The sequence below is a fragment of the Erpetoichthys calabaricus genome (assembly GCF_900747795.2).
Source record: "Erpetoichthys calabaricus chromosome 1 unlocalized genomic scaffold, fErpCal1.3 SUPER_1_unloc_22, whole genome shotgun sequence".
NCBI lineage: Eukaryota > Metazoa > Chordata > Cladistia > Polypteriformes > Polypteridae > Erpetoichthys > Erpetoichthys calabaricus.
The window spans coordinates 2,193,461-2,218,359 of NW_026261588.1; the positions used below are offsets into that span (position 1 = coordinate 2,193,461).

Here is a 24,899-nt window from a genome sequence, read left to right on the forward strand (position 1 = left end):
GGGAAAGGCAATTCAAAGAGAGACCCCTTACCTGGTAGGTTGGGCGTGCAGTGGGTGTCAAAACAATACAACACACAGAGCAGAACACAAGAATCCTCAATAGAGTATAAAAATATTACAAGTAAGGAACAGATTTTAACAGATGATATCACAATGCGTCTTGAGGCTCTTCACTCTCAGATTTAAAGCGGTGGGCCTGCTGCCTCCCCAAAGCTTCACCAGCTGACTCCAATCTTGATCTACGAGACTCGAATTCCAGTCCAGGTTACATATTGTGTTTGAGCACAGATGTGGAATTGACAGCTGTGGTCACTGCAGATTTGCTGTTCTTCACTTTCTAAAGACTGATATCTAAACACATTCAGACCCATAACTCCGTGGAAGGTCACCAGAGTCCACCTCTGAGGGAGTGCAATAATGTAAGAAAATGAAGTGAGAGCCATGAACTCGGACAGAACTTGTAGATGGTGTTCACTTCTACACATATTACGACCCTGAGTAGACCCACATTTAGATGCACAGGTGTTTTTCAAAGCAAAATGATATCAAACCAGAACCTGAGCTGCTGCTCTTCCAATGTGTGGATCTCAAAGACGCAGAAGCTCTGGTCCAACATCATTAGTATCCTCACAAAAGGATGAGCAGAATGGGGTGAAGCACAATGAAACTGTTCTGATGTAAGTAAGGCAAGTTATCAGAAAGGTAACCACAAAAGACAAAAATGTAGGCAGAGCAGCGGTAAGGAATACAGTGCAACTTAAGTTAGTTTCAATTTCTCCGCGTGTCTTCCACCAGATGAAATGAGGGCTTTGGCAGCAGGCCCACCTTCTTACAGAGCATAATAAAAGATTTTAATTTGGTAGGATGGCGGATTGACTTTGACAGACAGGACTCAAAGAGTGACAGTCAATGGCTGGCTGGCTGTCCGATGTGCTGTCCTCATCCACAGGGTGCCAGTGGGGTCTGTTCTTTCACCTCTTCTGTACATACTCTACACTACACAGCGGGGTGCCACCATCGAGAGAGACGTGGACAGAGCAAACCAGATGAACAACTTCTTTAACAGGGTTGACCACCCTAACCCAGTCTCACCTCGGAGTACTGCACCCTCCACCCATCCTTCTGCTGATACCAGCATAGGAGAGAGTTTCCCCCCATCCACAATTACAGCAACGCAGATGAGCAGAGAGCTGAGGAGACTTTGTGCCAGCAAAGCAGCGGGTCCAGATGGAGTATCGTCACGACTGCTGAAGGCCTGTGCGTTGGAGCTGGGGAGTCCTCTACAAGCGCATCTTCAACCTGAGCGTGGAACAGGGGAGAGTCCCGAGGCTTTGGAAAACATCTTGCATCACCCCAGTCCCAAAGGTATCACATCCTAGTGACCTGAATGACTTCTGGCCTGTCGTCCTGACGTCGCATGTGATGAAGACAATGGAGCGGCTGCTGAGGCCACAGGTATGCCACTCCCTCGACCCTCTGCAGTTCGCATACCAGGAGAAGGTGGGAACGGAGGATGCCATCATCTACATGCTATACCGATCCCTCTCCTACTTCGACAGAGACAGTGGTGCTGTAAGAATTATGTTTCTGCACTTCTCTAGCGCCTTCAACACCATCCAACCTCTGCTTCTTAGGGACAAGCTGACAGAGATGGGAGTAGATTCATACCTGGTGGCATGGATCGTGGAATATCTTACAGACAGACCTCAGTATGTGCGTCTTGGGAACTGCACGTCTGACATTGTGGTCAGCAACACAGCAGCGCCGCAGGGGACTGTACTTTCTCCGGTCCTGTTCAGCCTATATACATCAGACTTCCAATACAACTCTGAGTCCTGCCACGTGCAAAAGTTCTCTGATGACACTGCTATCGTGGGCTGCATCAGGAGTGGGCAGGAGGAGGAGTACAGGAACCTAATCAAGGACTTGGTTAAAAAGTGTGACTCAAACCACCTACACCTGAACACCAGCAAAACCAAGGAGCTGGTGGTGGATTTTAGGAGACCCAGGCCCCTCATGGACCCCATGATCATCAGAGGTGACTGTGTGCAGATGGGGCAGACCTATAAATATCTGGGAGTGCAGCTGGATGATAAACTGGACTGGACTGCCAATACTGATGCTCTGTGCAAGAAAGGACAGAGGCGACTATACTTCCTTAGAAGACTAGTGTCCTTCAACATCTGCAATAAGGTGCTGCAGATGTTCTATCAGACGGTTGTGGCGAGTGCCCTCTTCTACACGGTGGTGTGCTGGGGAGGCAGCATAAAGAAGAAGGACGCCTCACGCCTGGACAGATTGGTGAGGAAGGCAGGCTCTATTATAGGCATGGAGCTGGACAGTTTGACATCCGTGGCAGAGCGGATACCTGCATTATATATTACATATCTGTCTGTATACCTGCATTGTTAGATAGATAGATACATAGATAGACAGATAGATAGATTCTTTATTAATCCGAAGGGGAAATTCCCATACTCCAGCAGCAGCATACTGATAAAGAACAATATTAAATTAAAGAGTGATAATGCAGGTATAACAGACAGCAACTTTGTATAATGTTAACATTTACCACCCCCAAACCCGGGTGGAACTGAAGAGTCGCATAGTTTGGGGGAGGAACGATCTCCTCAGTCTGTCAGTGGAGCAGGACGGTGACAGCAGTCTGTCGCTGAAGCTGCTCCTCTGTCTGGAGATGATCCTGTTCAGTGGATTCTCCATGATTGACAGGAGTCTGCTCAGCGCCCGTCGCTCTGCCACGGATGTCAAGCTGTCCAGCTCCGTGCCTTCAACAGAGCCTGCCTTCCTCACCAGTTTGTCCAGGCGTGAGGTGTCCCTCTTCTTTATGCTGCCTCCCCAGCACACCACCGCGTAGAAGAGGGCGCTCGCCACAACCGTTTGATAGAACATCTGTAGCATTTTATTGCAGATGTTGAACGACCTTGTTATCACTCTTTAATTTAATATTGTTTTTTTATCAGTATGCTGCTGCTGGAGTATGTGAATTTCCCCTTGGGATTAATAAAGTATCTAACCTATGCGACAATAGCGTGCGGCCCTTCCAATCTATCTAGGAGACCCACGTCAAGAGTCCATTGGCACTCAGTGTAGGTGAGCACTGCCATCGTGCTACAAGATTCACAATGGGAAACGAATGACATCTTTAGCACTACACGGACATTTCATTGTAGAAAATGATCACCCATACTAACATGTATATTTAATACAGCAGCTGAATGACAACATGATCATCATAACATCAAAATGAACACAAGGAGCGCTTTAAGATTATTTCTTGATTGCTGCACGTTCTTTAACACCCGGTTGGTGTCTACACACAAGACCAAAGTGGGGTCCCAGCGGAATTACTAGGTCATTGACATATAACATTGGGGGGGTGGGGATTAAAATAAGTACTGAATACACCAAGCCCCGATTAAGAGCTGGCTAGTCTCGAGCTCACGGTTGCCACGATTTCTGCAAATCACCAGGTGGCACGAACCGTCAGATCCTTTCTCGGCACAATCAGGAAGAAGCTTCACTTGCTCATTCACCAGTAGAATATACACAACCCTGCCAAAAATTGTACATTTCTGCTGCAGCTTCGGGCGCCTTCTACAAGGGTCTGCAGTTCTGGGCGCTTGCACTCGCTCACCGCGGCTCAGATCGATGACGTCACCCGCGTCACTTCCCTAACCGGGCCGCAACACGACTCTTGGCCCCGCCCACACAATGCTCTCGAACTTTCTGTAGCCTTCCGAAGTCTTCGACCCGGTTCGGACTCTCACCGTCACATCTGCGCAGACCCAAAAGTGTTCTGTCTTTGCTGTCCAAGGGGCAGATTTCCTATTAAAGCGTTTAGTGAAAGAAAATGCCGCGTGGCGACAGCAAACAAAAGAAAAGCCACTGGCGGTTAAGCTCGTCGTGAACTGCGCCCGCACAATTTCTTGGTCCTCATTATTAGTGCCGGAACCCGTGAACCCCAAGTGGCCGCTTATGTACCTATCTGCTCCAAGTTTACTTCAATAGCAGTGCAGGCCGCACCGGCGGTCCATGTGTTCGCCGGCTCATGGCTGCGTGCCTTCCGCGACGTGCGGTCGAGGGTACCGCCAGCAGCAGATTAAGGAGGTTACGGCAGAATAAAAAAGGCGATAATAAGAGAAGCGAAGTAAAATAAAATAAAAATTAAAAAAATACCCACTCACCATAACTGAAGATGTTGTCTAAAGCCGCGAGCTTCCCAGCATGTAACTGTCGCTTTGCGTCTACCCGAGGACGTAAAACGTGATGACATCACGGGCGGGGCGGGGCATCGGCAAGTGACAGCTACGGAAGGCAGTTAAGGTCATAACATACGGACTGGCAATTCGACACTTCTGGCCTGGAAGCGCGGAGAGAAGGGCGCTAATGCCGGCGGCTGTCGGCGAAAATTAAACACAATAAGTGGGCCCTGGAGATGATCTATTTTTCACCCCTGTCCTGTAACACGTGCTTCCAAACTGATGCTTTACTTGATTATGTTGGCCTCTTTGTAAGTCGCTTTGAATAAACAAATAAAAAGGAAACGGAGTTCTGGTATAGCTTCATACTCCGATGCTTGCTATAAATGAGTGAATATTTTTCATTTAATGCATTACGTAGCAAGATGAACCCTTCAACTCAAATTTTAAGATGTGTGATTTATTTGTTCTTTGTCAGCAAACACAATCCAACATTAGGAAAGAAAATACACAATGGCACATCAAACACATTCAGCATCGCGAGCAAAGCCATCAAATGATGGATGAACCACAATGAATACACTGGAAGGGCTGTAGGGGAAGAGGAGGTTCAATAAAGGCCATTTACACCCGTGCACTTTAGGAAACTGATTCACAGGGTCACTCTGGTCTTATAGCACCATTCAATGGCACTGCTCATCTTGTAACGTGCGTCCTCTTTACACCCCTCATCGCAACCTCAGACCCTCAAGTTCGGCTTCGCTTGCTATTCTGAGAGTGAAGCACAGAAGAAGTGGCGAGTCTACTTTTAGTTTCTATGCTCCAGAAATATGAAGTAGTCTACCTCTGGAGGTATGTCCGGCCTCTTTGAATCGCGTGGTTTGTCCAGTTTATGAAATTTCTCTTCTCTGAGCTGCCACCTTCTGGAAGAACGAACACGGAGACGTCCCGCCCCTTGATGACGTCGTCACCGGTGGACCCCCTCTTTTCATTTCTTTAATTACTTGTTAATCTTGGATACACAATAGAATGCTCAGTGGGGTCAGGGTGGGCTTTTGGTTGCGGACCCCCCCCCCCCCTTCACTGAAGTGTTTTTTCCTCTCCCCTCTGACCATCCGAGCTTTAGTATAATTAGTTTATTTGATTATTGCATTTCTCCTAAATCTGCCCCCGGGATTTGTTCCTGCCTTGCATCCTGTGTTGGCTGGGATTGGCTCCAGCTGACCCCCGTGACCCTGTGATAGGGTATAGTGGGTTGGATAAAGGATGGATGGCTGTAGTATGTGTTAGCCCTGTGATGGACTGGCCTCTTATGCTAGCTGGGATAGGCTCCAGCACCCAACCCCCACTCCCCCCCACCAATATCCTCTTCAGGACTAAGCAGGTTAGAAACTGACCGAGTGTTTTCCCTCATCACCATTTGTAAAGCAGCTTGAATTTTACTGTATAGAATCAGGGGTGTCCAACTCTGGCCCTGGTGATCATTCTAACCATCTTCTTAATTAGTAAGCCGTTTTTGCTGCCGATTTGTCTCCGTTTTAATCGATGTGACTTGGACCCCTTCGTTGTTTCTTTTTCCTTAATGAGCGGCCAAACAATAATGAGACGCAAAACAAGGACCTGCTCACCTGAAAATAAAGAAAGGTGAAGATCTCAGTCACATTAATAATAATAAATAATAATAATAATAAATTTTATTTATATTGCACTTTATATTTTAGCAATCCCAAAGTGCTACAGAGTAAAAAAAAAAAATAGAATAATAAAATAAAAAAAAAAAGAAAAAACCAGAAGAGTCTATAAAATACTTTAACAAAATGACTTTCTAAAAAGATGAGTTTTTAGGTTTCGCTTAAAGGCCTCAGTCAATTGTGGGGCTGCTCAGGTCACCAAAACATCTTGATGGTGGTCTTAGAAAAAATCGGGAGTGTGCTCCCCTTGACTTTCTCATATACTCAGATATGTAATATACTCACCAACAAAGTCAAACACCCCAGAAGTATTATTATCGTTGGCTGCAGAAAAAGCATTTGAGATGATTGAATGGAACTACCTTTTCACTACATTGGAGAAATTTGGGTTTGGCCCGAACATTTGTGCTTGGATCAAACTACTGTATACCAATCCAGAAGCTTCAGTTTGTATTAATAACATTTGCTCAGACTACTTTAAACTAGAATGTGGTACCAGACAAGGATGTCCCTTGTCACCACTGCTGTTTGCAATTGCCATTGAACCACTGGCGGTCCACTGTTGAAATTCTTATCAGATAAAGGGTATTGTCAGAGAAGGACTGGAACAGAACATTTCTATACATGCAGATGATATGGTCTTATATATATCAGACCCAGAAAACACTGTGCCTGTAGTTTTAACAGCACTCACAGAATTTCAAAAGATATCTGGTCTCAGAATTAATCTGAATAAAAGTATACTCTTTCCAGTGAATTCACAAGCATATAATATCAGATTGGACACCGTACCTTTTACCATAGCAGATCAGTTTAAATACCTAGGGGTAAATATCACAAGTAAACATAAAGCTCGTTATCAACAAAATTTTGCCGTCTGTATGGAAAAAATTAAGCAAGACTTGCATAGATGGTCAACTCTTCATCTCACTCTAGCCGGAAGAATTAACGTTGTTAAGATGAATATCCTTCCTAAACTTCTCTTCTTATTTCAAAGCATTCCAATATATATCAATAAATCGTTTTTTAAGCAATTAGATTCAACAATAACCTCATTCATTTGGAACTCAAAACACCCACGTATCCGAAGAGCGACCCTACAAAGACCTCAGGCAGAAGGTGGCATGGCTTTACCTAATTTTCAGTTTTATTACTGGGCAGCAAACATACAAGCCATAAAAACCTGGACACAAATAAATGCACTTACACAGGCTTGGTCCACAATAGAAGTAAAATCCTGCAGTACTTCTTTATATTCCCTGCTCTGCTCTCCAATAAATGCAAGTCATCGCAAATATACTAATACCCCAATTGTGCTTTACTCACTCAGAATATGGAACCAAATTAGAAAGCATTTTAAGATGGAGAAGCTTTTATCTGTGGCACCTCTGCAAGAGAACCACCTCTTTCAACCCTCACAAACATATCCAGTTTTTAAAACCTGGAAAAGATTTGGGATTAAATCACTGAGATATCTTTATATAGACAACATCTTCACATCCTATGAACAAATTACATTCCAAATTTAACTTTCCAGCTACACATTTCTTTCACTATCTTCAAATTAGAAACTTTATTAAACAGAACCTGTCCGATTTTCCTCATCTTGCACCCTCGTCCATGCTGGAAAAAATACTGCTCAGTCTTGACGACGCAGACAGCATTTCCGTATTATACAAAATCTTATTAGAGTCCCTACCTTTCAAAGATCCAAGAGGACATTGGGAAGAAGATCTCTTAATCAATATATCAGAAAAGGAGTGGAAGGTAGCAATGCAGAGAATTCACTCGAGCTCCATATGTGCAAAGCATTGAATTATTCAACTAAAAGTTATGTATCGAGCTCATCTGTCTCACTTAAAACTGTCCAAAATGTTTCCAGGCCAGGATCCAACCTGCGAACGCTGCAACCAAGCTCCTGCCTCACTGGGTCACATGTTCTGGGCCTGCACCAAACTAACATCATTTTGGACCAAAATTTTGAAGTGCCTCTCAGACAGCCTTGGGGTCACAATCCCTCCTAACCCACTAACAGCTGTGTTTGGTGTTCTTCCAGACGGACTTGAAGTGGAAAAGGATAAGCAAATGGTGACTGCATTCACTACACTTTTGGCTCGCAGAATTATTCTGTTAAATTGGAAGAATCCTAACTCTCCTCTGATAAGTCAGTGGGAAACCGATGTTTTATATTATTTGAAATCTGCTAATCACTTCTGGTTAGCAGAAATAGGCCAAAAGTTGATAGAAATCTCTTGTATGCAAAATTTGGTTGACCGAAGTGAAAGCAAACAAGTTATCGTGTTTACACACACACACACACACACACATAAATTTCCAAAAATGGTATATTCAGACTCGGAGGTCTAAAATTTTGAGATTCATCAAAATCTCGACATCGAATCTTTGGACAATTCCAATACTGTCCCTGTACTTCGTAAACAAGAAAGTAAAAACAGAAAATCAACAGTCGGCTGTGGCAGAATGAGAGCGGCGACAAGTCCGGATGTTCAATGACGGCGTTAATTAACAACAAGAATTGGCTTCTTATTAAAAAAGTGGTTGGAGTCGGACGTTCCAGTTTAGCTGCTCAGCTGTCGGCTCGTTTCACATCTCATTTCTGATTGGCTGCCATTTAATGAAGAAACAAATCAATTCAGAGGACTGAACCCTTAAAAACAGGGCTATGAAAATGAAGGGGAAAGGAGTTAATTAGCAGCGAAAACTGATTAGGAAAAGGGTTAGAATGAAAACCTTCGGCCACTGCGGCCCTCCAGGACTGGAGTTGGACACACACCTGTGACATAAATAGATGTTGTTGTTGCTTCACCGGGTTTGGGGGGGGGTGACACCCAAATGACTGTCCATAAAAGTTTGCTGAAGCGGACTGAGGGCGGAGTGGTGGGTCTGAGGCTAGGGGTCTGTCCGATTGCACGGCTGCACTTGGGGCCTAATTTGAGATCCTGAGGTGGTTCGTTGTGTGGTGGGGGGCGACACAGTGCAGGCTCCCAACCACACTCTGAACTGAAATCACCAAGACAGACAAACGCCCGCTCGATGATACAATTGAGTGTCCATGGGCAGAAATCACGCAACCTGCTAGACGAAATGATCGAGCGTCCAGAACACCATTAAGAGTGGGAATTGTCGCGCTGCATTAAACATTTAGGTGTCCGCACATCACATTGTCTAAGATATGAGCAACCGTCTGTTAAGGGGATCTGTTTGTCACATCACCAAGGGGCCTGTAGGGGGGGGGGGGTCGGGTCTTAACCCCAGCACTGGTTGATACCAACCCTAGCGACACCACTGCCATGTTACCTTTGGGCCACACTAGCGGTCAAATCCAAAATAAAAGGCTCATTTTGATCAAAGGTTTATAGGGTCACTCTTGTCATCTCTGCAGAGTATTGAGAACTTCATTCATGCTTAATTAATGACAGCAAGATATGAATGGCATTCTATAATATTGATAAATTAGGTTTATAATGATTACAGTGAAAATCTTTCACGATTATGATAGAACAATATGAAAGGTGCCACGTAAGTGATAATGAAAACCATTAATAAGTAGACGTGAAAGGTGCTACACCATAGATAGGATTACACCGTCATGTGTGAAGAGTCCAGTGATCTTAGTCTACCAAATACCAAAAATAATTAAAATGCAACAAACACACTTCACAAGTTTTAACTACCTAACCTCAAAACTCTGCCTTCCTTACCTTAAGTAATTACCTGCTGTTGAGACGTTTCATCCTCCCCTGAAGAATCTCAGAAAGTTAATGTCAATGTATTTCGATAGCACATTTAAAACAACATAGGAATGCTGCGGCCAAAGTGCTTTACAATAATAGAAGAAAAAAAAAACCATACAATTTACATAAATAGAAATAAAATAAATGAACATAAATAAAATAAATAGAAGTAATGTTACATAATCACAATGGGGAAACCATCAGAAAATGTGCTCTTGCTCGTGGGTATGAATATGACAATTTCCTTTTCTCCACAAGTTAAGTTGTATTTCGACTGCTAACTCCAGCCTGGCATAAATTAACTTAATCATTTTATCTTCAATTCAGAGTCTCAAACAGGTGCCACAGAGTGTCATTAATACTTACATCGTTCTAATTTACTTCGCACCCCAATAAGATATATTTGGAGAAACTCTACAGGATCAACTCTGCCGCTGCTTTTGAATGTCTGGTTTAGATTTGTTGTCTTCTCAATTTAATGATTTCAGATCCCTTAACTTCTAAGTCAATGCCATATGCAAGGACTTGATGTCATTTTGTCTGTCCCTGTGCCACTTAGAAGGGCACTCTTGGACACATCACACATTTCTTCTTCTTTTTCTAGCTGCTCCCATTAGGGGTCACCACAGCGGGTTATCTTGTTCCATATCTTCCTGCCCTTGTCATCTTGTTCTGTCACCCCTATCACCTGCATGTCCTCTCTCACCACATCCATAAACCTTCTCTTAGGTCTTCCTCTTTTCCTCTTCCCTGGCAGCTCTATCCTTAACATCCTTTTCCCAATATACCCCTCATCTCTCCTCTGCACATGTCCAAACCAACGCAATCTCGCCTCTCTGACTTTGTCTCCCAACCGTCCAACCTGAGCTGACCCTCTATTAATAATCTATCTATCTATCTATCGTCCTCATTTCTAATCCTCTCCATCCGTGCCACACCATATGCAGATCTTACCATCTTTACCTCTGCCACCTCCAGCTCTGTCTCCTGCTTTCTGGTCAGTGCCACCGTCTCCAGCCCATATTACATAGCTGATCTCACTACCGTCCTGTAGACCTTCCCTTTCACTCTTGCTGATAACCATCTGTCACAAGTCACTCCTGATACTCTTCTCCACCCACTCCACCCTGCCTGCACTCTCTTCTTCACTTCTCTTCCACAATCCCCATTACTCTGTACTGTTGATCCCAAGTATTTAAACTCACCCTCCTTCACCAACTCTACTCCCCTCATCCTCACCATTCCACTGACCCCCACACATGTATTCTGTCTTGTTCCTACTGACCTTCATTCCTCTCCTCTCATATCTCCACCTCTCCAGGGTCTCCTCAACCTGCTCCCTATTCTCGCTACAGATCACAATGTCATCAGCAAACATCACAGTCCACGGTGACTCTTGTCTAATCTCGTCTGTCAACTTGTCCATCACCATTGCAAATAAGAAAGGGCTCAGAGCCGATCCCTGATGTAATCCCACCTCCATCACTCCTACCGCAGACCTCACCACTGTCACACTTCCCTCGTACATATCCTGTACAACTCTTACGTACTTCTCTGCCACTCCAGACTTCCTCATACAATACCACAGCTCCTCTCGAGGCACCCGGTCATATGCTTTCTCCAGGTCCACAAAGACGCAATGCAACTCCTTCTGGCCTTCTCTAAACTTCTCCATCAACATCCTCAGAGCAAACATTGCATCTGTGGTGATCTTTCTTGGTATGAAACCATCCTGCTGCTCACTAATCATCACCTCACTTCTTAACCGAGCTTCCACTACTCTTTCCCATAACTTCATGCTGTGGCTCATCAGTTTTAATCCCCTTGTAGTTACTGCAGTCCTGCACATCCCCCTTATTCTTAAATATCAGCACCAGTACACTTCTTCTGGTTAATGGGGGAAAAATAAACAGTTCAAGTTTTGAGATCTTAAAAAGCAACTCAACTAAAACCAAGACGACAAAATGGGTCCCATTAGTAGCAGTTACTGGACGCTATTTAAGACGGAATAGAATGAAAACATGTGGCCACTGCTACCCTCCAGGACTCTGGTCTTAATGATGGTGAGACAACCAAGAATAGACCTTACCGCACGTCCACTAGTCTGTCCAGATGACTTCAGTGGTTTTTGGTGACTCCAGAATTTCTTCTTGGAGGTTTTCCTTCAGGCTGGTGTTTAAAACACAACAGTGGACAGCCTAGCAAAGGCCTGATGAAATGAAACTGCAGTACTGGAATTGTTGACTTACTTGGGGTCTCATGTACAAAACCTTGCGTGAATTCAAGCATGAAAGAAAGAAAAAAACCTGGTGTACACGCAATTGATATCCTTTATAAATCGCCTTCATCTTGTAAATGTGTAGATGTGAATGCACCTTGAATGTTTGTCACGTCATCAACACCCATTCAGGGTAGAGTGGTGGCTCTGGGGCTAAGGATCTGTGCTAGTATCCAGAAGGTTGCTGGTTCGAATCCCTGTCACTGTCAAAAGAGATCCTACTCTGCTGGGCCCTTGAACAAGACCCTTAATCCGTAATTGCTCCAGGGGCGCTGTACAATGGCTGACCCTGCGCTCTGACCCCAAGGGGTATGCGAAAACTAACAACTTCCTAATACAAGAAATTATATAAGGCGAAATAAAGAACAAAAAAAAATATGATAACGGCTCGATGATATGAATTATTATACGTGCGAGTCATCAATTAACTGGTTAGGCTGTGTTTCACTACTTGATCAAGGGTGTCGTCATTTCCCAGTTTCTCTGAAATGGTACACAAGGAAGGGTCAAAGTCACCGTAAAAATAAGCCAAGTTCTACTGTCAAGTTTTCTTTTGTGAATCCTGTGGAAAATTGCGTATGCATATTCAGGGCCTCTTTTTTGTGTGTACACAAGTTTTATAAATCTGACCCCATGTCAGCTACAAGACCTATTGGTGACAAGGAGCCTAGGAATCAATGGAAACAGCCAGAGCGGCCATTTCAAAAGAAATGATGATACAGAATGAGATAAATGATGACAGCTTGCAAATGATAGGTGACTGCAGATATAATTGGTTGAGGGCGACAAAATCCCAGGTCAGGCTACTGCAAGGTAAATGGAAGCGGAAGAGCCATGTTCTCAACGATCTCCTGTTCGCATAATCCGTAAACATTTGACATCTAAAGGCGTTCGACTTGGTGCCTCAGGAGAACAGGCCCTCTATAATGCTCACTATCTAATGACATTTCTTAAACTATAGAATCGGCAAGAAGTGAAGGTCCCCAAAAGTCCTGTCAGTTATTCCATGGATTTTGTTGTTCTCTGTTCAAACACTGTGTAACATTTCCTATGAACATGTTGTCACAAATACAAATTTTTTCCAGCGATACGCCATTTATTTCCATAATCTTCTGGAGTCCTAGGGCCTCATGTATAAACGGTGTGTACGCACAAAAATGTTGCGTAAGCCCGTTTCCATGCTCAAATTGCGATGTATAAAACCTAAAAATGGAACGCACACTTTCATGGTATCTAAATGCTTGGCGTACGCATGTTCTCCACTCGGTTTTGCAAACTGGTGGCACCTAGTGTCAAAGCACTGCTTTTGTTCCAGTGTGGTTTCCCTTTCTTTTTTAGATCCAAATCCCTGACGTGGCTTTATAAATACTCTGAAATGAACTGAATATTGCTTATTAGTTTAATGCATCGGATTGTAATTAACAATATAATGTTCCACAGAATGGTCAAACTATTGTAAATACCATAGCTGCTTTAGCGTTGTTCCTCTCACTGCACCTTCTTCTTTCAGCTGCTCCCGTTAGCGGTTGCCACAGCAGATCATCTTTTTCCATATTACTCTCACTGCACCACTCAGAGTATTTATATCACTGTATCTGAGTGTGGAATCTTAGATCTACAGCAGCTGATCGGAAAGAGAATTCTCAGTATACAGCATCAAGCACACGCTGCCTCAGCCATGGTGTCTATTTGAACTGCTCTCATATGACAAACGCTTCAGAGCCTTTCCTGTACGGACATCACGGTTCAGAAACAGTTTCATCCCAAGAACTATAAACACACTTAATCAGTTCATCAAGTGCTCCTTTGTAGAACTGTTAGTACTTATAAGTACAATCACCTCACTGTAAACTTGTCATAGTTGTATTACACAACCTGAGCCACTTCATAAAGCGCGTATTTGATGACAATATCATTTTTAAGATGAAATGCAGCAAAATATGTTTTATTATATTATACAAATAAAACTTTTACTTCATTTAAATAATCAATATTGTTAATACTTAAAACACGTGAGGACACGGTGTCGCAGCGCTAGCAAGGAGCTGGCACTCCGTTCACGGATTGTTCCTGCCTCGCGCTGTTTTCTTGCTGGGTCTGGCGCGACCCTGGAAGGATAGATGGACAGAATAATTAAACATGTACTACAAAGATATTTCGATGTTCCTTAAAAGTTTTGAAGAATCGGCGTTCTAAGCTTACAGATGGCTTCACGTCTATTACAGAGCTGATTGTGTGGGGATTTGGTATTTGGAGAAAGAAAAGTAAGGACAGGAATTGGAGGTTAGTACGTTTGAGAGAGACAGTACTGCTGCAATAAAGTATTTCATCAAAGGTCTCGCACGGCGCAGCAAGCATCTTGCGTGAGACATGAACAATCACTGCGCCACCGTGTTCCCATGTTTAATAACACGCTTTAACTCCTATCATCATGAAAATGATATCACGTATACATCTCAGTATTTTAATTATTCAGAGAGCTGTAATATCACAAATGTAATGGATTCTGTGTCCTGTCAGAGGAAGAGAAAGCCAGTTTAAGAAGTACATCGTGATTCACACACATAGAGCACATATAAGATCAAATACAAAACAAAGCACTTAACGTGCTGCTTTATTTACGATGAGATTTGAGAAACTAGTAAATTAAACGATTTTAAGATGAAGTTTATGATGTTCTACTTTAATGACAAAATAAACTACGTGATTGAAGTGGAAATTTCGAGATTAAAGTTGACATTTCGTGCTTTTTTCCCCCACTGTGTGCCTATTTTTTTTTTCTCTGTACCCTAATAAGTTTTCATATGACACTCACACGGTGTGCTACGACTTGCCTTTTCACAGCGACTTTGAAATCTGACAACTTCTTTTTTTATTTCGGGCACTGTGCGACTTTGTGAACTTGAGCTTTTGAGTTTCTTCGCCACTCTATGTCACTCGCTCAAATTCTTTTTGTTATTTATATCACTGTTTAAACTAACAAATAGTACATTTTTCTTTGCCTCCAATTGGTATTCGCTGAAATTCTTTTATTTCCCCCGTGATTTTGCCATTGTCTTTTCACAGAAGTTTGAGCTTAAGGGCTATTTATATTGATTTGCATATTCAAAGAGGCGTAATTCTGGGAGGAGTTTGGGTGGGGCAGCAGGCGCGTGCGTTACTTTTCACGCTCACCGGGATTTATGGAGCGGAGGAGCGTGGAAGTTGGCGTTTGCACAGATTTATGCATCTGGATTTTTTTGTGCGTAAGCACATTTCCGCTTCTGTCCGTACGCCACGTTATAGAGTTCTACGCACGCCATTATACATGAAGCCCCTGGTCTGTCTTGGCACTCTCCCGTAATGAGCCGTTACAAAAATCAAACAGATCTGAATTTGTCATAGGACCAAATTACTGTGTGCGTGTGTGAGAAACCAACAACCACTCAAGCCAATAATATGATGCCTACAATGCACATCCAGAAATAGAGAGGAGCCTTGTTCAAATCTGAAAATCATCAATTCCTCTGTTGTACTACAACAGAGAGGAGAAAGGAAAAACAATATGGCGCCATCAAAATGTGTTGAGATTTTGGTACTTGGGAAATCTGAAACTGTGCTGAGAAATCCTGATTGGGTTGCATATTCTGTCATGCCTGTGAATCCCAGTTGCGAAGTCCAAAGCTCTCAAGGTGACGAGACCAGCAACTGTAGTCCTGGCTTGACACACCGTGTGTGATGTGGGCCTTAAGCAGCAACTCTCTGTACCCCAGGCTTCAAGTTTACAGCAGGCATCCACTATACTGGCTTCCTACCCTACTTTTGACCCTTCGATAAGTTTACAGAGTATAGTGAAATTCTTACTTGCATGTAAAACAATGGCAGAGAAATAACCTTTATCTACTGTATTTGACCATTAAAAAATATTTACCTTCTTTCAAAGTTCCTGGAAGCTCTCCTTTGGATGTTTGCTGAGTTCATGTTCTATTGCACGGACAGAACCCTTCAAAGTGGGAGCTTCAATTCACACAATTTGGAGAAAACAATGCTACTAGAATTCTCCAACTTGTGATGTAATGCTGACTTCTCTCCTCAGTCAAAAATCTAAACGCTAAATAAGAATAAGAAATCTCAGTCATTAGTAAAAATAGAAATAATGATGGTATTAGAAATCAACTTGATCTCTTATCAATAAACGTCAAGGCAGAAGTAAAAAATTTGGGTGTAATCATGAACTGTGACCTAATCTTCAAATCACACATTAACCACAATAGTAAGACTGCATTTTTTTCTACTTAAGGAATATTGCAAAAGTTAGGCCTCTTATAACATTACAAGACACTGAAAAATTAATCCATGCCTTTGTTTTTAGTCGACTAGATTACTGTAATGCACTCCTGACAGGACTACCCAAGTAAGACATCAATCGGTGGCAATTAGTGCAGAATGCAGCAGCCTGAATCCTATCCAGAAAAAGAAAATCTGAAAACATCACCTCAGTTTTAGCATCGTTACACTGGTTATCCGTGTCTTTCCGAATTGACTTTGAAATACTACTAATGGTGTATTAAGCCTTAAATAATCTTGCCCCTTCATATTTTGCAGCGATTTTCAGTTGTACCCTTCATTTACATCATCACACAATTCAAGTAATCACAAATGGCATAGTTGGACATCACCATCTGCTCATTCCTCAAACAGTTAACTAACTCAAAAAATACAATGCACAGAACGCATCGATGAGAAATACGAAACACAGGGGCTTTGGACCTCACACAGAGAAGCTCGTCTGTCTGACGTCTCGTGCTTTACGTACCACAACAAAATGAAAAAAAATCGGGAGTGATCTCCCCTTGACTTTCGCGTATACTCCGATTTTTGTATTATGTACATTAAAGAACCATCAACAACAAATCATATCAAATTAATAATACATTGAACAATTATTAGAAAAGTAAAGTTGAAAAAAAATCGGACTCTGCAGCTGCATGAATACAAGGTAAAGTACCACTTCTGGTTAACAGAAAAAGCCCAAAAGTTGATAGAAATCTACGTTTTTTGTACCTAATAGTTGTATGCAAAATTTGGTTGACCGAAGTGAAAGCGAACTCAAGTTATTAAGTTTACACACACAAACACACACACAATTCCAAAAATGGTATTTCCGGATTAAAACGCTGAGATTCATCAAAATCTCGAAATTTAATTTTTGAAGGATTCCAATATACTTTTCCTACACTTTGTATACGAGAAAGTCAGGGAGGTCTAAAATGTCGAGATTCATCAAAAAATCTTTAGACAATAACAATACATTTCCTATACTTCATATACGAGAAAGTAAAAACAGGTCGGAGATTGCGTTTGAACTCGTTGTACGTTTCAGATCTTTGTGCAGCACCGGCTCTGTTAGACTGCACGTTTCTTGCGGTCAAAAAAAGGCGTGAGCACGACCGTGTTGGAAAGTCGGCACATCGGTACTAAATGAGTTTCAATCATGGGTCTGTAAATGCAGTTGGCAGGTCTGACATACCCTTACAAGTTAAATAATACGACACTGGCTTATGAAACCACGAGTTTAGTCCCAACACTGATAAATCTAAAAAGACCAATTTCATTTTAAAAGTTTTCATCCACACTAGCATTTTCAAACATTTTTCTGAATTTTTTTTATCATAAATCTCTCCTGTTGGACATGCACGGTTTGTCAGCCAAAAGCGATGTTTTGTTTAATCGAGCAAAACTGACATATCATAAGAATGAGGGAATAATGTAGAACACCTGAAGACGACAACAAACAGAGACGATAGAAATGGGCAGTCAACGCCTTGGAAAATCCATCAAATACATAAGGCACAATATTCCAATGCTTCAAGGTGAAGTACCCATCAGTTAGCATTGAGAAGTTAGGGAAGGACTATCAGCACAGTAAAGATGAGATTAATTACCAAACCAAAACGGAAGTCATTCCCTGATCATGCATCAGTGTTTTGAAACAGCCCTTTTTTCCCCCCATCCACACCGTACGTAACGTGAGACCCAGCATTTTAAAAAACGTGAATTTCTTGATAGGCATTTTTTTTAAACATCTGGTATCACCAAATTGAGAAAGTGTCTCGGAAATGGTTCACCTTCGTCATCCACACTGCAAAGGAAGACCTGACATTTGAAAATGTATTACACTTTGGAGAGTGTTTTCGAAAAAAAATATTTTCTGTGGTTGAAAATGTTTCAGTGTGAAAAGAAGGCCAAAACCAAAAGTGTTTTCAAATGTATCTTTGTTAGTGTGAGGTCTAAGACTGGTAAGGTGCATTTTCATCGGTGACCCTTCTTGGGTCAGTTGCCATCTCGATGATTTTACTTTACATTTATTCGCAATCAATCACATTGCGGTGTTAAACGACGACAAATCAGAGAAAACCCGCTGAGGAAGCTCCAAAGACACAAGGAAGCTGGGATTTGTAACAAAGTAAAATCAATTTATTGCCATGCTACAAAACACATTATGATGTTGGCACTGATGGCATTTTTGACATAAAAATGTAGGTATTACAAAAATACAGCAATAAGCTCTTAGAAAATACAAACATTTTGGTAAACTATATCCATACCTGAAAACAAAGAATGTAAAATAGTTAATTTATACGTTCGTACACTGATCTGGCGCTGCCGCCACTGCTATAAAAACGTGTCAGTTGGCTGTCGGCACAGTGCTGCTTTGGGTACGAGCATTGGCAGCCGAGACACACCTAGGCGAATGGGGAATGAGTTCCTCGTGAGGCTAATACCGTTTAATGAAGCAAATCTAATAAAGCTACTTTTATACACAGTTCCTATATTTAGAGTTTTAAAAGTAGGTAAAAAAAAATCTATAATTTGTATAATGAAAATTAGAACATACAATACATCTTACAATATGATACAAAGCGAGGGCTGGAGCGACGACAAATGTCTGTCACGGGCTGTAAACGGGTCGCGCCCATCCGCCCTTCGGGTAACAAGCGACTGGATGGCATCCGAGAGAATGAAGTAGGCAGCAGCAGTACGGCTGAGGGCGCGGCGGCGGCACAGCGCAGCATTGCACTCAGATTAACGGAAAGGGAATTCTGTACCGTTCCTCAAACCGCTGGGGGGTTCAGTCAGGAAGGCAGGATAGCACGATTGCCCTCTGTATGCTCCTCAGAGCGAAGGCTTTTTTTTAAAAAGTTACTGACCCACCCAGAGCGGTGCTAACATCTCCCCCCACACTGCAATTCCTCTGTGACATGTTGACCTCTAAAGACGATGTGACACTTTTTGGATGTGTATGAGGAAGCCCTTGCGTTTTCAGACTGAGAGATTATTTCGGAGAAAGGTGCAGCTTTACAGAAGGCAGTGCTTTCCAGGCTCACATCGGGAGGTCAGTGCTGTTGTGCCGAGTTTTCCGTGAAGTCCCGTCATCGCGGGGCAGTGCTTTCTGAAGATTGGACATTGCAGCCGTCCGCTCAATGTCGATGAGCGCGTAGGCTTCTGTTCTCTTGGTGGGAGTCTGCGGTAAAGGGGTGGTGGGCGTTTTGGGCGTTTGAGGGTTATCCGAATCGCTGCCCTTTTCCATCTCCACCTCGATGTAGTGGAGCTGCCTGTGATCGAGGCTGGGCCGTCTGAAGTCAAAGTCAAATACTGTCGGAGTGCAGTCCCTGCGCCTTGTCGTCTCCACTTTATTGGCACTTTGAGGAACAGTCACATTTTCTGTGTTCACGTAATTGTGCATGGGGTCAAGGCTGTTGTGGTAACCGTTAAGAGATGGTGTCTTTGGACCAAAACAATCCTCCTCTCCATCATCCTCCTCCCCTTTACTCGGTTTACGAGCTTCCCAAACTGGAGGAAGAGAAGGCAGATTCTCATAATTTAGCAAAGCAGTCCTTCGCTGCGCAGAGTTGTTCATGTTTTGAGCGTCCAAACTGTTGGCTGTTGACCTTCTGCGAAGTGCAGGAGGTGCACCGGACAGGGAAAAGCCATTAACGTTTTCGTAAACTTTACTGCTAGGCACAGCCACGGCCTCCTTCCTCTCATCACTGTCATAGCCAGTGTCCCAATCAGAGGTGCTGGAGCCACCATTCACTTGGCTAGTGGGAACAGGAGGACTGCTGCCACTGGCTTCTGACCCTGACACCATCTTCAGTTTTTCTTTTTCCATCATTTGTCTCTGAACAGGAGTTGGCCCCAAAACAAACTTGACGCTTTCCGGCTCGAGTACAACCTGTGGCTCCTCATTGAAGTGCTGCTCAGCAGCTGCTCCAGTCCGGCCAGTACCGATGCTCTCGGTGTTGGAAACACGAGGCTCGACGGGTGGGTGACCGCTCGGTCTGCTCTTCCTGTCCTCCTGTACCTCTGTAGTGTTGACATAAGTGTGAACCTGTAGAGGAGCAAAAATGAATTCTGTTAATAAAAGCACACACACGTTTGAATAGGAATGTCAGTAACAAGCTGGGTAAGTTTGCAGATGATACCAAACTAGGTGGACTGGCAGATCATTTGAATCGGTTGAATCATTACAGAGGGACTTGGACAGCATACAGGTTTGGGCAGATTTGTGGACGATGAAATCTGGATCGAGACTGTGACTTTAAAATGAGTTCAACAAGAACACGGAAACACTGATAGAAACTTGTGAAGGGGAAATTTCACACAAACATTAGGAGGTTGTTCTTCACCCAGAGAACCACAGACACTTGGAATAAGTGACCCAAGTAGTGTGGTAGACAGTAGGACTTTAGCGGATGTCAAAATCTTGACTTGATGTAATTTTGGAAGAATTAAGTGGATAGGAGTGGCGAGATTTGTTGGGCTGAATGGCGTGTTCGCGTCTAGAGTGTTCTAATGTTCCAAAGTCAACCTGTTTGTCTGTCTTCCACCTCCTTAAAAGCTACAGCTACACTATTGACTTGATTCCAATTATTGCTTCATCTCCAATTGTTTTGTTTGTTTGAATATTCACATGAATGTTGCCACGGTATCCAGATATCCACCCTGAATGTGCTCTGCCAGTTAAGATAAATTCTTCAGACACATGTGATGCTCCTTCACACCGTTTCAAGTGCTGGATGTTTGCAAATCTGTAAGCTTGTGATATGAAGGAAGAGAAAGACTATGACAAAGTGTTGCTGTTGCTTAGGGAACAATTATCACTGTGGGCTGTGTATGTAGAAACCAATGGACACAAGAGAAGATTTGAGATTGGTAGGGGCGAGATGTGGATGGGAAAACAGTGTGGTGACAATGAATATACTGAGGGGACGGACTAATGTCAGTATCTGTATGCAACTTTCTCTGTGAAGAATATGGCATCTCAGTCAAAAACACCTAGCAAATGGGGTATATATTGGCCGGAAACAGTCACCCCTGTGTTATAGCGGGTCCGTGGCCGAGTTTTAAATCCATATAGCCGTGCCATTCTCTGTGGGTGCGACTGCATGACCGCGGGGAGTTAATGAGATGGTTGGAGCGAGTTGCACCTGCACGTGTGGTTGTTGCCTCATTGGCTTCCTGCGGCGGGTGATTAAGGCGCTTTGCCATTGGGGATGTGTATTTATACAGGATGTCACCAGAGGAAAAAAAGGAGATAGAAATGGAAGAATATAGATGGATAGAGGGAGAGGAGGTGAAGAAAAAGGAGGTTAATGGACAGTAGAAAGGCAGTCTAAGCAGGAGCATCTGGTCACCTGAAAAGAGGAAGGCGAACGAGCTGAGGCCCCGCGAAGGAGTGTTAGTTGGTTGTGCTCTGGGGGCTAGTTCGCCCCACTGAATGTTGGAGGAGTGGGGGGAGCAGGGCAGGTGTCCTCCCGAGGGATCTGAGGAGCGACTGCGGGAGCATGAAAGATGAAGGGAGGAGAGCCGACCTCGGACGGTCTGGCAGTGACGTCCGGCTGTGGGGTCTCCACCGGCTGATGCAGCAATGGGTGAGCCGGGGAGAAAGAGAGACGGAGGTGGGCCGGACAGGAAAGAGAGAGAGATTGCATTTTTACCTCTGATTTTAAAGGATTTATTTATTTGGTTTGTATCCTCGCTGGACGCTCGTTTTATAGAATATTAATTGAAACCTCATGCACTGCACTTTGGACACTGTTGTTTTAATAAAAGCACTTATGCACATTTTGTGAAATATCCCCTGGCTTCATGTGAGATTTGTCCTCATATGTCAGCTCATCTCGGTGACAATACCAATGGTGTTGGGTTCAGGGCTCCCGTAAAGAAGATGAGAGCGTGGATTGGGCCCGCATCGTCACAACCCCAAACACTTAAGTACACACTTTGCTTTCTTTCCACTGTCGCTCTGTAACTGTAATCCATCTTTTCAAAACAATGATATGAAGAAAGCTGTATAAACCACAATGATAAAATTAGTTGGGGAGTGTAAATTATCCAGAAAATTTTAGTTTACATACTGTAAGTGACATTCAAGTCACTTATGTTTCTACTGGATTCAGCAGCATGTATGGAAAGTGCTCTAAGGTCCAGTTTCAAAGTAACGATTCCATATGATGTTTTGCAATTCTGTGTGTGACCTGGGAGTGAAAAAAATAAGAACTGAGCTTCAGTGTGAACAAGAACATAGACAGACATTCATCAGATGATGACATAAAAACTACACTTGTTACGTACCAACAAACTTATCCGGGTATGGGCCACGGAAGATAAGGCTGTTAAGAAATGACAAACTTTATTTTATCTGAAGCGTTTTCTGTACTTTAAATATAGTATTATGGGGAATTTGGACCTAAGGTAATGTGAATTTACTCTTTATTAAACAATTTTATTTAACGTGACTCCTCTGTCTGTTGGTCTGGGTCAAATCTTGCAACTGATTTTAAACCCACTTCTGGTGAAGGTCAAATTTCTTCAAATTTTGCATACGTGTTCAGTATCGATGACAATACAATAGTCTGTCAAAACTGATGCAATTACGTAACAAATTTTGCGTAATTAATGGTTATGTGACTCCAATGAACGCACACACAACAATGACGGCGAGAGAATATAGTGTGATGTTGGATTGCATGCGGATTGCCCCTACTTCCAGTGAGCAGAGTCGGTAAACACACGTGCCCACTTGTTCGCACTTGCAAAGGAGTAGCCTTGATGATCACGTTGAGGAAGTATCGGCGTAAGCGTACCGTTCTATCGTCGATATTTTTTTACACAGCGACTGAGCGCTTATCCCCATAAAAGGCCTCAACAGAAAAATAGAGACCAAAATATTATTTTTTTAGTATTCAAATAATTCTGCAAAAAAGATATATTATGTAATACTTTTAAAGAAGCTTCCTGTTCATGAAAAAATGATTAAAGAAAAATCATTTGCAAAATCGTTGTAAAACGATTTCATTTACTTTAGTTATGAATGCACTAAAAACCAAAAAAATTTTTCTTTAACTACAATTTTCGTGTATATATTTTATTTTAGTATACATTTAGTCTGCAGCAATGCTGATTTTTGTTAAGTTCTGTTGCCATGATTCATTGCGGAGCACACAGTTTTTCAGTAAGTCACAGTAAGTGTGATGTCACATAGACAACACTTTATAAGTTTGTGTTTTATGTTGCAGCCAAGATTGTGGATACTTAGTATTAAATATTTTTTTTTTAATTGGACTTTGGGCTAGGTTCGTTTTCACTACAAATTTTATTTTGCGATTTGGTTAAGATGCAAGAACAGTTGCCTTCCTGATTCTGGCTGCATACTATGGTTCACATTATCTTCTAGTCTTTAAAAAAAATCTCCACATTTCGGAAGAACAGAAGCTGCGTTAAAACCCGTGCATGTATACCCGCGTGTTGTTTCCACGTCTGCATAACACGGGTAATTTGTAGCACAAAGAGTTGAAAACAAAAAATCAATACTATTCTATGGGCCCCCATTCATATCACTGGCGAGACCTGCAGAGTATTAAAGAAAATAATAACACCCATGACAAGCTGCATATTTTCATGCTGAGATGTGTGAAAATGCCATATTGGGCAAATTAGTACGTTTTGATTCCATCGTACGTTCACCCCTTGCCATTCCTGAGCAACCTGCAGATGAAGCTGAGCACAGTCAAGCTCTCAAAGCTGTGGAGAAGCATAAACTAAATCAGAAACAATGATATACTGCATCTTTAGGATTGCAATCACCACGATCGCCCTCATAACTGGAAAAGCAGACATAATACTACCAGAATACTATAACACACATTTTAAAAAAAAAATGTCTGCATGTGACATAAACTTTTTTTTCTTCACTAGATACCTTTATTTAAATTAAAAATAACAAGCAAGATAAACACGGGAAGCGCTTGATTGTGCAACTGTATTCTCAACTCTCAAACTGCGGCACCACAGTCTTACCTGCCCATCCGCTACCAAGAGCGGGTGTGTGGATTCCTCCCCGACAGATGGAAGGCGGGCACTTCCCACTGAAGGATGTCTGCTGGATGGGCGAGAAGATGCATCTCCAAAAGACGGGTACCTTGGGCATCCGTTGGGAAGACTAGGAGCAGCAAAACCTGGGGCTAAAACAAAGAGGATATACACAAAAAGAGACATTATTACCATTCTGGTGAATACAGTCATTCCTCTGTATCTGACTTTTCTTTATTCAATCTTTCGCTCTAATGGCTCTCAGTATTTTTTATACCCAAAATTCAGTATCCAGGCCATTTTTCTCACTATAATAAGGTACATTTCATTTGATGCATTTACTCCAGTGTCATTGTGTAAACAGGCATTCTACTGTTGGTGCTCATGTTCTTTGATTCTCCTCTGCTAATTTTGTGTCTTTTCTTTGCTTCGGTATGACATACTATACTTGTACAAGGGCTGCATTTACCACCGATATTTGTGTAATTTTGAAAAAAGGTGGAACACAAGTGAAAGCTATCAAAATGGCAGTCAATTTTTGTGACTTGAGATGTGTCTGGCATGTTTCAGACAGGGTCAATGTAAGAGTGCTGAAGACCTG

The 24,899-nt window shown here is 42.7% G+C and overlaps 2 protein-coding genes across 4 annotated transcripts in view; both read right to left on the minus strand.

Moving 5' to 3' along the window:
• cct2 (chaperonin containing TCP1, subunit 2 (beta)) overlaps positions 1-4,326 on the minus strand; it is a 32,178-nt gene extending 27,852 nt beyond the window's left edge. Inside the window, exon 1 of the mRNA XM_028825553.2 lies at positions 4,206-4,326. Coding sequence (XP_028681386.2) covers positions 4,206-4,208 — 3 coding nt within the window. The 5' untranslated portion in view covers positions 4,209-4,326. The remainder of the gene's footprint in view (positions 1-4,205) is intronic.
• A 14,052-nt stretch (positions 4,327-18,378) lies between these two features.
• The window catches only part of LOC114669312 (fibroblast growth factor receptor substrate 2), a 126,406-nt gene continuing 119,885 nt past the window's right edge, over positions 18,379-24,899 (minus strand). For all 3 annotated transcript variants that reach the window (XM_028825534.2, XM_028825535.2, XM_051921733.1), the window contains 2 exons: positions 24,287-24,450; positions 18,379-20,315 (listed from right to left, as the gene is read on the minus strand). In XM_028825534.2, coding sequence (XP_028681367.1) covers positions 19,308-20,315; positions 24,287-24,450 — 1,172 coding nt within the window. In that variant the 3' untranslated portion in view covers positions 18,379-19,307. The remainder of the gene's footprint in view (positions 20,316-24,286; positions 24,451-24,899) is intronic.